Source organism: Schistocerca gregaria, chromosome 8 (genome assembly GCF_023897955.1).
Source record: "Schistocerca gregaria isolate iqSchGreg1 chromosome 8, iqSchGreg1.2, whole genome shotgun sequence".
In the NCBI taxonomy this organism is placed as follows: Eukaryota; Metazoa; Arthropoda; class Insecta; order Orthoptera; family Acrididae; genus Schistocerca; species Schistocerca gregaria.
Window position 1 is genome coordinate 409561888 of NC_064927.1, and position 15038 is coordinate 409576925.

The 15038-nt window shown below is 44.3% G+C and overlaps 1 protein-coding gene across 3 annotated transcripts in view; it reads left to right on the forward strand.

Moving 5' to 3' along the window:
* The window catches only part of LOC126285454 (mitogen-activated protein kinase-binding protein 1), an 855827-nt gene that overhangs the window by 739803 nt on the left and 100986 nt on the right, over positions 1–15038 (forward strand). For all 3 annotated transcript variants that reach the window (XM_049984852.1, XM_049984851.1, XM_049984853.1), the window contains exon 4: positions 8390–8654. In XM_049984852.1, the coding sequence (XP_049840809.1) occupies positions 8390–8654 (265 nt within the window). The remainder of the gene's footprint in view (positions 1–8389; positions 8655–15038) is intronic.

The window sequence follows — 15038 nt, forward strand, 5'->3', positions numbered from 1 at the left end:
TTGGAAATTAATGATTTTTCTGATACGTATTCCATTCTAAGTCCATGTCATAAAATTCTTTCACTCACCCGTAACACGCCTCACACAATGAATCTTCATGCACGCTTGTTTAACAGTACCTGACATGCCAACAGCTGTCCAAGTCTGTAGCTTCAGCAGATTTATCCACCTTAATTGCAAATTCGAACTTCCTTTGAACTTGGAATAAAATTCGAAAAAAATGGATACAAAGGTGAGTGAAGTAATCGCTGTTCAAGAAAAACTTGCTTTGACTCCGCGAGTCCCTGCGATAGGCGACTCGTACACAAGTTGGCAGTATCTGTTTGAATTGTCAAGAGAGTATTATTGCAAACATAATCTTTGCTGCTGAAGGATCACGCTAATTTCTTTTCACACGTCCTCTCTTTTTGAGCGATTGTGATGAGTTTTGTCTTTGGGACCTGAAAAAAGCGAATGAGGTGTTTCTTGTTTTAAAATTCATTGCTCAGAGGATGCTTTCCTTCTTCTTGTCTCGCGCTGAACAAAACAGCTTATACATTATGCGAAATGAGACAATGAGGTTCTTCGAAGATGGGTGTGCCTCGCTGCGAAATAGACTTGCGCCACACGTTCCGAGTAGTGTATACGCATGTAACTCCAGACCAACAACAAAAGTGTCTGGACAGCGGCCATATTAATCCGATCTCTGAAGGAAAATCGCCCTAAAGTATATCTTTTACAAAATTACGTAAAAGATCTGAAATTAACCTGTGGTATATATATCTCTAGTGCTTCCAAGCATGTCAAACATCTGCACATAATTTTAATTAGGGTCATAGTTATAAAACGTTTTTTTATATAGGGCTGAAATTTGAGCAAGTGGTTTCGAACTTCGGCAACGGATCTTTCCAAAGTTGTAAATCGCACTATAATATATATGTTTAATCTTCGGAATATGCCGCTTTTTTGTTTTTTGTTTTTTAATTTTTGGCTCATTACTAGTGTGAATTTGAAGTCGGTATCTTCTACAAAAATCATCTAAAAGTTCTGAAGTTCATACGTGCGTGCCTTAGATCGGTGTAGTGACTCCCCTGCCCCATCTTTCGACAGCTTTCATGACACATTGTAAGGTATCCGAAACTTCACCTTACGCGAATCTCGTACTGAAGCGATTTACGGAGAACTGAACTGGTAGCCAAAAGGTTTGCACAGCGGTAGAGGCAACCCAGTGGGGGCGGACATTGCCGGGATTCTATTGATGTTGTGGTCGCGGGAGCACTTTAGCTCGCCAGCTACCTGACAGATGACGAGTAGTTCAAATACAGGGTGATTCAAAAAGAATACCACAAATCTAAAAATGTGTATTTAATGAAACAAACATAATATAACCTTCTGTTATACATCATTACAAAGAGTATTTAAAAAGGTTTTTTTTTTTTTTTCACTCAGAAACAAGTTCAGAGATGTTCAATATGGCCCCCTCCAGACACTCGAGCAATATCAACCCGATTCTCCAACTCGTTCCACACTCTCTGTAGCATATCAGGCGTAACAGTTTGGATAGCTGCTGTTATTTCTCGTTTCAAATCATCAATGGTGGCTGGGAGAGGTGGCCAAAACACCATATCCTTAACATACCCCCGTAAGAAAAAATCGCAGGGGGTTAGATCAGGGCTTCTTGGAGGCCAGTGATGAAGTGCTCTGTCATGGGCTGCCTGGCGGCCGATCCATCGCCTCGGGTAGTTGACGTTCAGGTAGTTACGGACAGATAAGTGCCAATGTGGTGGCGCTCCATCCTGCTGAATTGTTGTGCTTCTTGTTTGAGCTGAGGGAACAGCCAATTCTCTAACATCTCCAGATACTGTAGTCCAGTTACAGTAGCACCTTCGAAGAAAAGGGACCAAAAACTTTATTGGCTGAAATGGCACAGAAAACGTTCACCTTAGGCGAGTCACGTTCATACTGAGTTGTTTCCCGCGGATTCTCAGTGCCCCATATACAGACATTGTGACGGTTGACTTTCCCGTTAGTGTGGAAAGTTGCTTCATCACTAAATACAATCTTTGAAACGAAAGATTCGTCTGTTTCCATTTGAGCAAGGATAAAATAATAGAAATCGATTCTTTTAATCTTATCAGCTGCAGACAGTGCTTGAACCAATTTCAGACGATAAGGTTTCATAACTAACCTTTTTCGTAGGACTCTCCATACAGTTGATTGTGGAATTTGCAGCTCTCTGCTAGTTCTGCGAGTCGATTTTCCTGGGCTGCGAAAAAATGTTTGCTGGATGCGTGTTACATTTTCATCACTCGTTCTCGGCCGTCCAGAACTTTTCCCTTTGCACAAACACCCATTATCTGTAAACTGTTTATACCAACGTTTAAAACACCACCTATCAGGAGGTTTAACACCATACTTCGTTCGAAATGCACGCTGAACAACTGTCGTCGATTCACTTCTGCCGTACTCAATAACACAAAAAGCTTTCTGTTGAGCGGTCGCCATCTTAGCACCAACTGACGCTGACGCCTAGTCAACAGCGCCTCAAGCAAACAAATGTACAACTAAATGAAACTTTATAGCTCCCTTAATTCGCCGACAGATAGTGCTTAGCTCTGCCTTTTGTCGTTGCAGAGTTTTAAATTCCTAAAGTTGTGGTATTCGTTTTTAATCACCCTGTATAGTCCTATGTGCGACAGAAACTGAACAACTCTTAATATACACAAAATTGAAACAGTACATCGTCTCTACGGATGAACCGAACGAAGTGGCGCGATTTTAAACAGTTAGGCTTTGTATGTGTGAGGTGGAGGCTTCAATCTTCATCCAGTCATCCTCATTTAGGGTTTTCATGGTTTTGCTAAATTGCATCAGGCAAATGCCGGGATAGTTCCTATTACAAGGCCATTTCCGACTACCAGCTCCATCCTTTTCAAACTAGACCTGTGAGTGTGCAAATGCCAGTAGCTTATGTATGAAGTATGACTTTTTTGCTGGTCTTAAATTGTAATACCATTACGTGTCCAATAACCTTGTAAAACGAGCCACGGATGAATGAAACTACTACTACTACTACTACTACTACTACTACTACTACTCCATCACAACAACCACCACCACAGGTGACCAAAGTGCTGGTGACAGTGTCTGCTGGCGCAGGCTCGCAATCGCCGCAGTAGGGCCCCTGCAGTCCTCGGCAAGTGCGATGTGGAGCAAGGATGCGGCCCACGCCGTATCGCGCCTGACACACTTCAGCTTCCAGTGGGGGCGATAACACGTCGCCACTACGAGCTGGCTTCAGTCTCCGTCATTCTTGCACTAAAACCTCACTAATCACGGCATGTGCAGGCTATTTCGTGCTATCCAAGAGAACTGTGATTGCCCGGGTGAACTTGTAAGGCTCTGTAACACGCCCTTCCCACTTAAATTGTCGAAACTCCTGACTTCTTATCACTGTAAAAAGCTCGTGCATATTTTCCGTATTGAAACCTATAGCCCAGCAGCACATACAGACGGTATAAAAGGAAAGTTAAGAAAATTACCATTATTATCTTATTTGCAGAATTTGATGACCCTGGGTTTTCATTCAAATAACTTGACATCTGACATACACCACAGCCTACTCAGTATAGGTGAAAGACATAATTATACAGCGTGGTCACAAAAACGAACCAAAAAAATGCTCTTCACGAGTTGATTTAACATTCACGTGACCCACATCAACCCGTGGAGGACGATGTTCTTTGCGATATGTCACGAGTATTGTATTTACACGTGATCCGCAGCGGCGGCAGTGTTCTTTAAATCGTTGAGCAGTATGAAATGTTCTTCTCTTTCGAGTCTACGATGAAAGCAGTTAAGTATTTAAATGACAGATCGACACTGGTGATCAAGAGTATCCGGACACCTGTTAGTGGACGTTAATATTGGTTGTGTCCATTCTTCGCCTTTATTACGGCTTCGTCACTGTTGTGGACACTTTCGATGATGTAATAATAATGAGCGTATGACATTGGTGGCCGGGAGACCCCTCGCGGGGCGGTTCGGCCGCCGCTCCACAAGTTCTTTAACGGCACTACGGCGACTTGCGAGTGAATGAGGATGAAAGACACACAACACCCAGTAATCTCGAGGCAGAGAAAACCCCTGACCCCGCCGGGAATCGAACCCGGGTCCCCGTGCGCGGGAAACGAGAACGCTACCGCAAGACCACGAGCCGCGGACCTCGATGAGGTTTCTAACTGTTTGTGAAGGAATGGCAGCCCTTTATTTATCATGAGCCGAAACTAGAGAAGGTAGGGGTATGGGCGCTGGAGTGGAGCAAAGTCGACTTTCTACGTCATCCTGGCAGTGTTCCATTGCATTCAAGTCGAGAATTCAGGCAGGCCGGTCCATTTCAGGAATTTTGTTGCCCTCAAACAAGTGCCTCAGAGATGCCACTTTATCGCGCGGTGCGTGCCGGTACAATCAATCATTGTCGCCAAACTGTGTACGCAAACTATGCTGTAAAATAGGTTAATAACCTTCTGCAATTAGAGTTTTCTTTGTAACTACGAAAAATATCCCAGTATCGCACCAGCACCACCTCCGCGCTTCATAATACCAGACCATTACCTCCTGCGCACTTCTTTTTCCGTTGTTCGCGCTACGCATGAAGACAGGTAACGTTCCCCATGCATTCGCCAAACTCAAACCCATCCATCGGACTGCCACAGAGTACAGCGTGATTCGTTATACATATCACTCATTTCCATCTTCCATACAGCACCTGAAGCGTCGCTTAGCATTGCCAACAGAAGCGGTGATTTATGAGTGGTTGCTTGACTATTCTACCCCACTCGTTTTAACTGGTTACGCACAGTCATTGTGTTAGCTGGGAAGCTGGGAGCACTTTGGAACTGTGGTTTCAGGCTTTCTTTCTTTTTCTTTTCTTTTTATTTTTGTTGATACTCGACGGTCCCTGAGCATCAGTACATGAGATCTGCGTAGCCTTGATAGTTATGGTTATTACTTTGCGTTTCCACTTCACAATCACATCACTAACAGTGGACTTGGCCAACTTGAGAGGGGTTGAAATGTCCCAGATGCATCTGTTACAAAGGTGGTATCCAAAAAGTACTTCACGTTCGAAGTCACTGAGCTCTCCCGAGTGACTCGTTCTACTGTTAGTGCTTCTCGACAGAAAACGCAAAATCCCACGAATTTTTGTTACTGGCGGTACTGCCTTTCTTGAAACGTAGTCGTCAGTTCCGCATTAAGTAGGCACTTTTGATCGGATAGTGTACATGTTAACAGTAAGCACTTGAAGATGGCACATCGCTGACATGATTATATAAAATAAATCATTTTTCAAAGGTTGTCAGCGAGAAAAAAATTCGTGAAGGTTTGGAATTATGTGTGAAGTCTGCTGCGAGTAGTTAAGGGCTCTCATTCTGAAATACTGGGTGAATAAAGTCTGGGAATTCACGCGTCTCGGGCTACGCATCTTTTTCACCTCCACCCCTTTGATAAGTATGTGGTTCTTGCCCCACGGCGACTGTAGCTTGTCAGTATAAAGCCCGTCTCACACGGAGCAAGATTCGCTGTAAGTTTCCTTGCTGGGAACCTTTTAAGATTTCCAGGATAGGTCCGGTGCTACTTTTCATGTAAGGTTCCCTGCGTGCTACATGCGTTGGCCAATCATGAGACGTTTCGTTTGTGACGTCAGACGCGGAAAGCTTGGGCGGGAAGCCTTTGTTAGTCGCTTTTCTGCTGTTGTGAGGTGCGAACATGAACAAGGCACTCTCTCTGAATATTGAACCATCATTCATTCTCCCATTTCTGCCGATGTCCACAAACAAAAATTTATAATGAGCATCTACTAGAGCTAAAAGAACTATGCTGTTGTGACCATTGTAGTTTCTGAATGATGATCTATCAGAGCGCAGAGGTCTAAACTTGACATGTTTCCCATCAAGTGCTCCAATGCAATGCGGGAATTGCCAGAGACTGTGGAACCCATCTTCTATTACTTTCCACTCGGCGGGATCACGTGGACACAGCAAATTACATTTTATTTCACAGTCGTGCCATACCAAGAAGAAAATCATAGCAAATACTTATAGCATTTATCTTGGGCTTACCTGTATCGCATTATCTCCTAATACGCTTGGTATGGCCGTCAAAGTATCTGGTATCATTCGCGAGAGCGTGTTGTTCGCTATTCGTGTACAATAGGCCAAATCTTTGTGTTTCCGGTCGCTAGGAAACGCAGTGTGACAGCAAGCCTAGAGACGCAGATTGATCGTAAAATTACAATGGATTATAAATAACAATTAACTTTCTCTTTCGAACATATAATAATGAACTTACCTTTCCCGGGGCGTAATTGGCTGACGCATCACCGTGTCTTTCTTCTGAATCAGAGGCGAAACCATACAAACCAGTTCTTCAAATACCAATACATCCATTCTTTCAAAAATTTTCAAAGGATGTAAGATCTTCTATCCTATAAAATAAAGTCGTATATGACAGTCATTATTGGTATATTTATAAAGTCAAACAGTAATGAAATGGTGATACTTTTCAAACAAAAGTAGGTGTTATGCGAACTAACCTTAACTCTTTACGAAGCATGGAGAGCACACCTTTTCCAGCGTTGCTCCTCTTAACCGAGTTTTTCGTCCATTCTTTCTTTCTTCTTCTCTCATTAGCATGCACTTCTGCATCGTTTAGCAACAAAACAGCTAATAACACCAGTTTGCTCTGAACATCTATACCTGAAGCAGCCATCTTCGTTCGATACAACATGCAGCCGATCACAACACAACTAGCTGCCGATCTTGCACCGTGGGAGAGCTTCGGCATGGAAGATAACCGGATCCTTTGCCTGCAAGCCGGCAGGCATGCACGCCATCTCGCAAACTTGCAGCGAACCTTGCTACGTATGAGACGGGCGTAAGGTATATATGTACCAAATGTGGTTGAAATCGGTCTAGCTATGGTTTAGGAGTATATGCGGAACACACAGGCATTATAGAATACGAATGGGGACCCAATGGAAACCTGACTGTTGTCATAAAAAATTATTGATGAACCTTTTTACAAAAATACGTCAATCACCTTCAAAAAAACTCTCCATTGCATGCGATGCACGTGTCAAGTTTTTTCCCGCTGTTGGAAGCATGTTTGGAACTCTTCAAGTTTGATATTGTTCAGTGCCCTTTGCGAAGTTGCTTTTAACGCCTCCACATCGTCATACCGCTCCCCTTTTAGCGTTTCTTTCTTTCATTCGTGGAAATAGGGAAAAGTCTCTCGGGGCTAGGTCCGGCGAATACGGAGCGTGGGGAACGACAGACTACCTCTGAGACGCCAAATAGTGGGTCACTCGTAAGGCCGTGTGTGCTGGAGTGTTGTCGTGATGCAGAAACCAGTCACCTGATCGCCAAAGTTCCGGACGTTTCCTCCTCACATCCTCTCGCAGACGCCTTAAAACATCCAAGTAAAAGTGCTGGTTAACAGTCTGTCCAGGAGGTACGAATTCCCGATGCACAATGCCACGAACATAAAAAAAGACAATGATCGTCGTCTTCACATTTGACCTCACTTGCCTTGCTTTTTTTTGTCTGGGAGAGTTGGGAGTCCTCCACTGGCTTGACGCTTGCTTGGTTTCTGGGTCATACCCGTAACACCAACGCTCATCCCCTGTAATGACTTTGTTCAAGAAGTTTGTATCGCGTGCAGTCTCTGTTCTCAAGTCCTGACACACATTCATGCGGATGGTTTTTTGCTCTTTTGTGAGAAGGCGCGGAACAAATTTAGCAGCAAAACGTCTCATGTGCAAATCCTCACTCAAAATCCGCTGGCACGAGCTCCAACTGATTCCTGTCTCTGCTGAAATTTTGTCGATCGTTTGGCGACGATCCTCGTTGATCTTTTGGCGGGCCTTTTCAGTGTTGTCCTCATTTCGCGATGTTGAAGGGTGTCCAGAATGAGCTTGGTCTTCAACACACATCTCACCACGCTTAAAGTGGCCAGACCATTCGAAAATCTGTGTGCGGCTCATAGCGTCCTCCTGGAAAGCTTCCTGAAGCATTTGGTGTGTCTCCGTTGCAGTTTTTTTTTTAAGCAGGAAACAAAGTTTTACACACTCTCTTTGTTCTTTTAAAGTTGCCATAACGACTCCGCAGAGATAACCCGCCAACAGTCAGAGAAACACAATTCCACACTTGCACGTTCAGCTCTACACTGACGCCGTCTGCACAGCTGTTTCATGAAGATCTCTAGTAACACCATCTAGCGTGAGAACCCTGCACTACGTCTACGAGTGGCGGCGCCTTCGGAGTCCGGTTTCTTTTGGCTCCCCCCTCGTATGTATCTTAAAATTTGACACGAAAGACCGTTGTGTGGAGCTGTGGTGCGATTGTTGCAGATGCACGGTGGTGCTGTTCAACCCGCGCAAGGGCCGGCAGCAGCACCTGCTCAACAGCAGCCGCAAGACGATCACGTCGGTGGCGTTCTCGGCCGACGGGCGCTACTTGGCAACGGGCGAGTGCGGCCACCTGCCGTCGGTGCGCGTCTGGGACCTGCATCAGCCGCAGCAGCCGCCGCTGCCAGACGCGGCCCCGCCGCCCCATCTCGCCGCCGGCGTGCAGGTGGCCGAGTTCACCGGCCACAAGTACGGCATCAACTGTGTGGTGAGTCATAGACAAGACTATTCACATCACACTAACAAGACTTTGGGTCACGTGGCTGAATGAAGTCAAGGGCTCTACACACCCGACCGACCGACCGACCTACCTACCTACCTACCTACCTACCTACCTACCTACCTACCTACCTACCTGTTTCGTATGCAGCTTACCGACTTCATTCAACGATTACAGCGCCACCTGATTCCCATCGCTGGTTGCGAATTGTTTATAGTTAACTCACATGAGGTCGACCACAATATTATTGCATCTGGAACTGAGGTTGCTTCGTCCGGCCTGTCGTCAGCCAGTTCGTAATCGGAGTTGATAGTGGTCGACCACAATACAGCGTGCCCCCAAAAAGAATGACCCGATTTTAAATAGAATTATTTATTAGGAAGAAGGGCGTAACACCAACAAATTGCTTACTAAATTACTCAGAAAAGACAGAAGTTTATAAAAATCCATCATAAATGTTCAATATGACCTCCATTGGCTGCACGGACGACATCTAGCCGATAGCCGAATTCATCCCAAACTGAGCGTAAGGTGTCTTCTGTCACTGAAGCTACACCAGCTGATATTCTGCTTTTAGTTCATTAATGTCACGAGGTAAGGGAGGAACGTAAACACGTTGTTTAACATATCCCCGTAGGAAGAAATCACGTTCTTTTAAGTCAGGGGACCTAGGAGGCCAAGAGTGTAAACCCTGGTCTCGCGGTCCTGTACGCCCTATCCAACGTGGAGGCATGTTGGCATTGAGGAAACTGCGCACGTTGTTGTGCCAGTGCGGTGGTGCTCCATCTTGCTGATACATGAAATTGCCAGAGTCAAGTTGGAATAACCACTTCCGTTGCATTGCAAGATATCATAGTCCTGTTACGGTTTCTTCCTTTAAAAAAAAATAGGTTCCATAAACCTTGCTTTGTGAAACAGCACAAAAAACATTAACTTTTGGTGAATCACTTTCGTGTTCAATTGTTTCATGAGGATTTTCGAGCCCCCATATACGCACATTATGACGGCGAACCTTACTGCTAATATGGAAAGATGCCTCATCGCTGAATATCAACCGTGACATGAAATTGTCATCTTCCATGTCCTCTAGAATAGCACTGCTAAAGTCCACTCGCTTCACTATGTCAGTATCTCGAAGAGCTTGTACCAGTTATAATCGGTATGGTTTGAGGGCTAAGCCATAACACATACCACGCTACCATGCGCGGTAACGCAAGTTATCGGATACCACGAAGCATCGACTTGTGGGGGATTTGTAGCACTGTTTGTTCAGGAACGCGTGGCCGGCCAGGACTTTTGCCTTCACCGAGGAACCCTGCTTCTTCAAACTGTTTATACCACCGTCGAATGTTCTTTGGTGATGGTGGTTTAGCACGAAATCGAATATGAAACGCCCGCTGAACTACGATCACTGATTGAGTACGACTAAATTCAGAACACAATACCCCTTCTGTTACACGGACGCCGAATTGCGAGACTGGCTTCACGCCCCAGGTCAGCGCTCGTAGCGACATCTAGCGGATTTTTTCTGAAACTCTGGACCATGGCGATTACCTCTAGCGCTGTTTCAGTTACCTAGAGACATTTTTCTCAATATTATTACAAGTTAAAATCGGGTCATCCTTTTTGGAACACTCTGTATTATTACATCTGTAATTGAGGGTGCTTCGTCAGGCAGCTTGTAATCGGAGTTGATAGTATAATCGAGGTCACAGAAGTCATGAACTAGCGACATGCACATATTGAGATGGCAGTACTATCACGTACACAAGGTTTGAAAGGGCAGTGCATTGGCGCAGCTGTCATTTGCACTTAGGTGATTCATGTGATATGTCTGAAGTTATGATGGCCACACATCGGGAATTAAAGGACACAGAACGCGGAATGGTAGTTGGAGCTACACGTAATGAGACATTCCTTTTCGGAAGTCGTTAGGGAATTCAGTATTCCGAGATCCACGGTGTCAAGAGTCTGCCGACAATATCAAATTTGAGGCATTCTCTCTCACCTTGGACAACGCAGTAACTGACGGTATTCGCTTAACGACCGAGAGCAGTGGCGTTTGCGTAGAGCTATCGGTGGTAACTGACAAGCAACGCTCGTGAAATAAGTGCAAATATCAATGTGGGACGTACGACGAACGTATCCATTAGGACAGTGCACCGGAATTTGTCGTTAATGCTATGCCAGTAGACGGCCGACGTGAGCGCCTTAGATAAAAGCAGGACATCGCCAGCAGCGCCTCTCTTGAGCTCGTGATTATATCGGTTGCCGGCATGGGTGGCCGAGCGGTTCTAGGCTCTACGCAGGTCGCAGGTTCGAATCCTGCCTCGGGCATGGATGTGCGTGATGTCCTTAGGTTAGTTAGGTTTAAGTAGTTCTAAGTCTAGGGGACTGATGACCTCAGATGTTAAGTCCCATAGTGCTCAGAGCCATTTGAACCATTATATCGGTTGGACTCTAGACGACTGGGAAACCGTTGCTTCGTTAGACGAGTCCCGATTTCATTTGGTAAGAGCAGATGGTAGGGTACTGGTGTGGCGCAGACCCCACGAAGCCCTGGACCCAAGTTGTCAACAAGACACTGTTCAAGCTGGTGGTGACTCAGTAATGGCGTGGGCTGTATTTACATGGAGTGGACTGGATCCTCTGGTTCAAGTGGACGGATCATTGACTGGAAATTGTGTAGTTCGGTTATTTGCAGACCATTTATAGCCATTCATGGACTTGTGTTCCCAAACGTGGCACAGTTGATCGCGATTGTTTGTAGAACTTCCTGGACAGTTCGAGCGAATGATTTAGCCACCCAGATCGCCCGAGACGAGATCCACCGAACATTTATGGGACATAATCGAGATGTCAGTTCGTGCGCAAAAATTCTGCGTGGGCAATACTTTCGCAATTACGGACGGCTACAGAGGCAGCATGCAACGGACTTCCAACGGTTTGTTGAGTCCATGCCATGCTGCACTACATCAGGCAAAAGGAGGTCCGCCACGATAATCCCATGACTTTTTGTCACCTCACTGTACGGCTGACCTGAAAGCGTTGACAGTGTGGTGTGTTTTCTGTAGTCGTTCTATACTTGTTTACTGTAAAGTCACTGCACGTTTCCGATAACGGCCAGGTGCAATAATATCATGACTGAGGACTCGGAAGAGCAGTTGAACGAAATGGACAGTGTCTTGAAGGAGGATACAAGATGAACATCAACAAACGCAAAACGAGGATAATGAAATGTAGTCGAATTAAATCAGGGGATGCTGAGGGAGTTAGGTTAGGAAGCGAGACACTTAAAGTAGTAAGGGAGTTTTGCTATTTGGGGAGCAAAATAACTGATGATGGTCGAAGTAGCGAGGATTTAAAATGTAGACTGGCAATAGGAAGAAAAGAGTTTCTGAAGAAGAGAAACTTGTGAACATACCGAGTATAGATTTAAGAGTCAAGAAGTCCTTTCTCAAAGTATTTGTAAGGAGTGTAGCCATGTATGGAAGTGAAACATGGGCGATAAACAGTTTAGATAAGAAGAGAATAAAAGCCTTTGAAATGTAGTGCTGCAGAAGAATGCTGAAGATGAGATGGGTAAAGCTCCTAGCTAATGAGGATGTACGGAACAGAATTGGGGAGAAGAGAAATTTGTGGTACAACCTACTAAAAGAAGGGCTCAGTTGGTATGACACAATCTGAGGCATAAAGGGATCACCAATTTAGTACTAGAGCTAAGCGTGGAAGGTTGGAGGGGGGGGGGGGGGGGTAAAATCATAGAGGGAGACAAACTGATGAATAGTCAGCCGATCAGAGGGATGTGGGTTGCAGTAGGTACTGGGAGATGCAGAAGCTTGCTCAGGATAACGTTGCATGGAGAGCTGCATCAAACCAGTCTTTGGACTGAAGAAGAAGAAGACAACAACAACAACACGAGTTACGTTCTGCGAAATGCCGCTTGGATTGACACAAACAAAAGCTGTGTTTTGCCTTGTCTATTTTAGAGGTAACGAGGATAACAAAATATAAGAGAATGCTGTGACAAAGAAGTGAGTAATGCAAAGAAAGAAATTCGCTCTTTTACTTCAGGAGCTGGGAGCCGATGATTTTTGTAGTTAGCTATCTAATTGCTGAGAATCGTGAGACCATTCGTAACAAAAAGGAGAGAGGCCATAAGCCGCGAGGAGAGGCTGTTAGCTGCGTGAATGTTTCTAGCCACCTGCAGAAGTTATGAGAGCCTCAAATTCAGTGCAGTTGTATCCCACATCTAAACTGGTGCCTGAAACTTACAACATGATTTATAGTTGCCTGAAGAAGTACATCACGGTAAAGCAAAATGAATAAAACTAAATATGTTCATGTAAACTTTATTAATTTATTTTTTCCTGTGGTATAAAAGATGTCCTTTATAAGTTTGATAGACTCATTTGAATTTAGATAGAGAGAAACCACAAATTCTGGTGGCGCGTATCGTCTAATAAATGCAGGGACATGTACATAAGAAATTAACCTTCAGCATATTTTAGAACCGTAAATCAGGCTTTGCTCGTCGTAGCAAAGGGGCGGTGAAAGGCTGAAAATTTTTAACACTTTTAACAATGAAGCAAGTACATTTTATTAATAAAAGTCATTCGACTGTATACTTCGGTTTTTAGGTTTTATTTCCAGTGTGTATCGTAAGTGAAATCTAAGATCTAATCTCTCAGTATTTCGGGTTTTTCATATAATTTTTTTTTTATTCCCGATAGTTTAAACTTAATATCCATTGTGTTTTGGAAGTTAGATTTCATTTCCGAAAGGCATCGAAAATAAAACCTAAGAACCGAAATACAGAAGATCGACGGACTTCCATTCATAAAATACTGTGTATACCTTTTACTGTCTCTGCGTTAAAAAATGAAACAGGTGCTTTCTTGCGTATCACTTGCTATACATATTGCACGACGTGTCCCACAAACATTTGCAATCTTTAAATTTTTCTAGAATCTCTGTCATCCAAGTTTGGTGCACCTCGCGCTCTGCCATGTTAGCAATATGAGAACGGCGTTTAATATCGCGCACAGTCTCAGAAGACGAACTTCATGTCGGGCGGTTGGCAAGAACAATTTGTTGGATGAAGTGGTTGGGGGGATCAGGTGAAGTGGTGAGGATCGCTTGTCTGGTGGTTATAATAACGCGTTTATACCCAACCGACCGCCCGACAGGACAAAATGATCAGTTGGTTGGCCTAGCGCTTACACACGTTCAATTTGCCGGTCGGTCGATTGGTTGGTTGTTTGAAGCGTGTGTACGTTTTTTTTCTGACTGTATCGACGGAAGTCGAATGACCTCGGTCTGTGCCAATAGCTTTTCGGCGCGGCGAACTTAATCTGCATTCACAGTAGAACAACGATCGCTCAGACGACGTCGCCACATGTCGCCCTATAACATCGGCCAACAGTTACGTCACAGTGCGTCCGATCTCCTTCGTCAGTATTTAGCTCGTCAAGGAGGGTCCTAAAGAAAGTGGCATTGCTGTGCATCCTTTCCTCAATTATTTGAATAATAGACGAGTTTTACGAATATTTGAGATCAAGAGATAAACATTCTATTACATACTCTTGAGCAGTTTTACAAACACTCTGCACAGCTTCAAATCAATTCAGCAAAGCGGACATATGTCCAATTAGGCTTTAATGGCTGTCGTTTAGCATATGTATGAAAGACAAACATAAAGTTTAGAGTAAAATACTCGGAATACCTAAAGCACTGAACAGTGAGAACACACCACAATTGCAAACTACCTCAGATAACAGAATCACCACTGTACTGGCATGAAACACGAGTAAGAAGTAATAATAATTCGTAGATAGGTAATGGCTACCTACCACAATCCAGAAAAGATCAACTACAGTAACTTTAAGCATCAGGATTGACGTGCGCTTCCATTCTCACTTGCAGTTTTTTGAAGTTATATTATAGGCCTAAGATTTCCGATACAGATTTTGCCATTGGTGCAGACTGTATAAGAGGGTGACGCGGCTAGACGAGCACAGAATACTCATCATGTAACTTAATATGACGTTCAGTTATTTCTCATTAAAATTTTAAGTTGTTCGAAATTCATGGTTGCCAGTAACGTAGCGATTTCACATAATAGATTACAAAAAATATTCATGTTGGATCCAAGTTTTGCGTATGAGAATGTCAACCCTAATCGATCGAAGGAAAGAAACTGATCTGAATTCCGCCGACCATTGTCGAAATTCTGTTAAGTTTTGGCGTTGGGCTACGTTGCACTCTAGACTGCGCACGTACTGGAGTACTGATTTGAAAAGATCGACCCGTTTCGACCGTTGTCGGTTGTCAGCAGAATGCACCGATGTCGGTGCCACTGTGACACCCTAT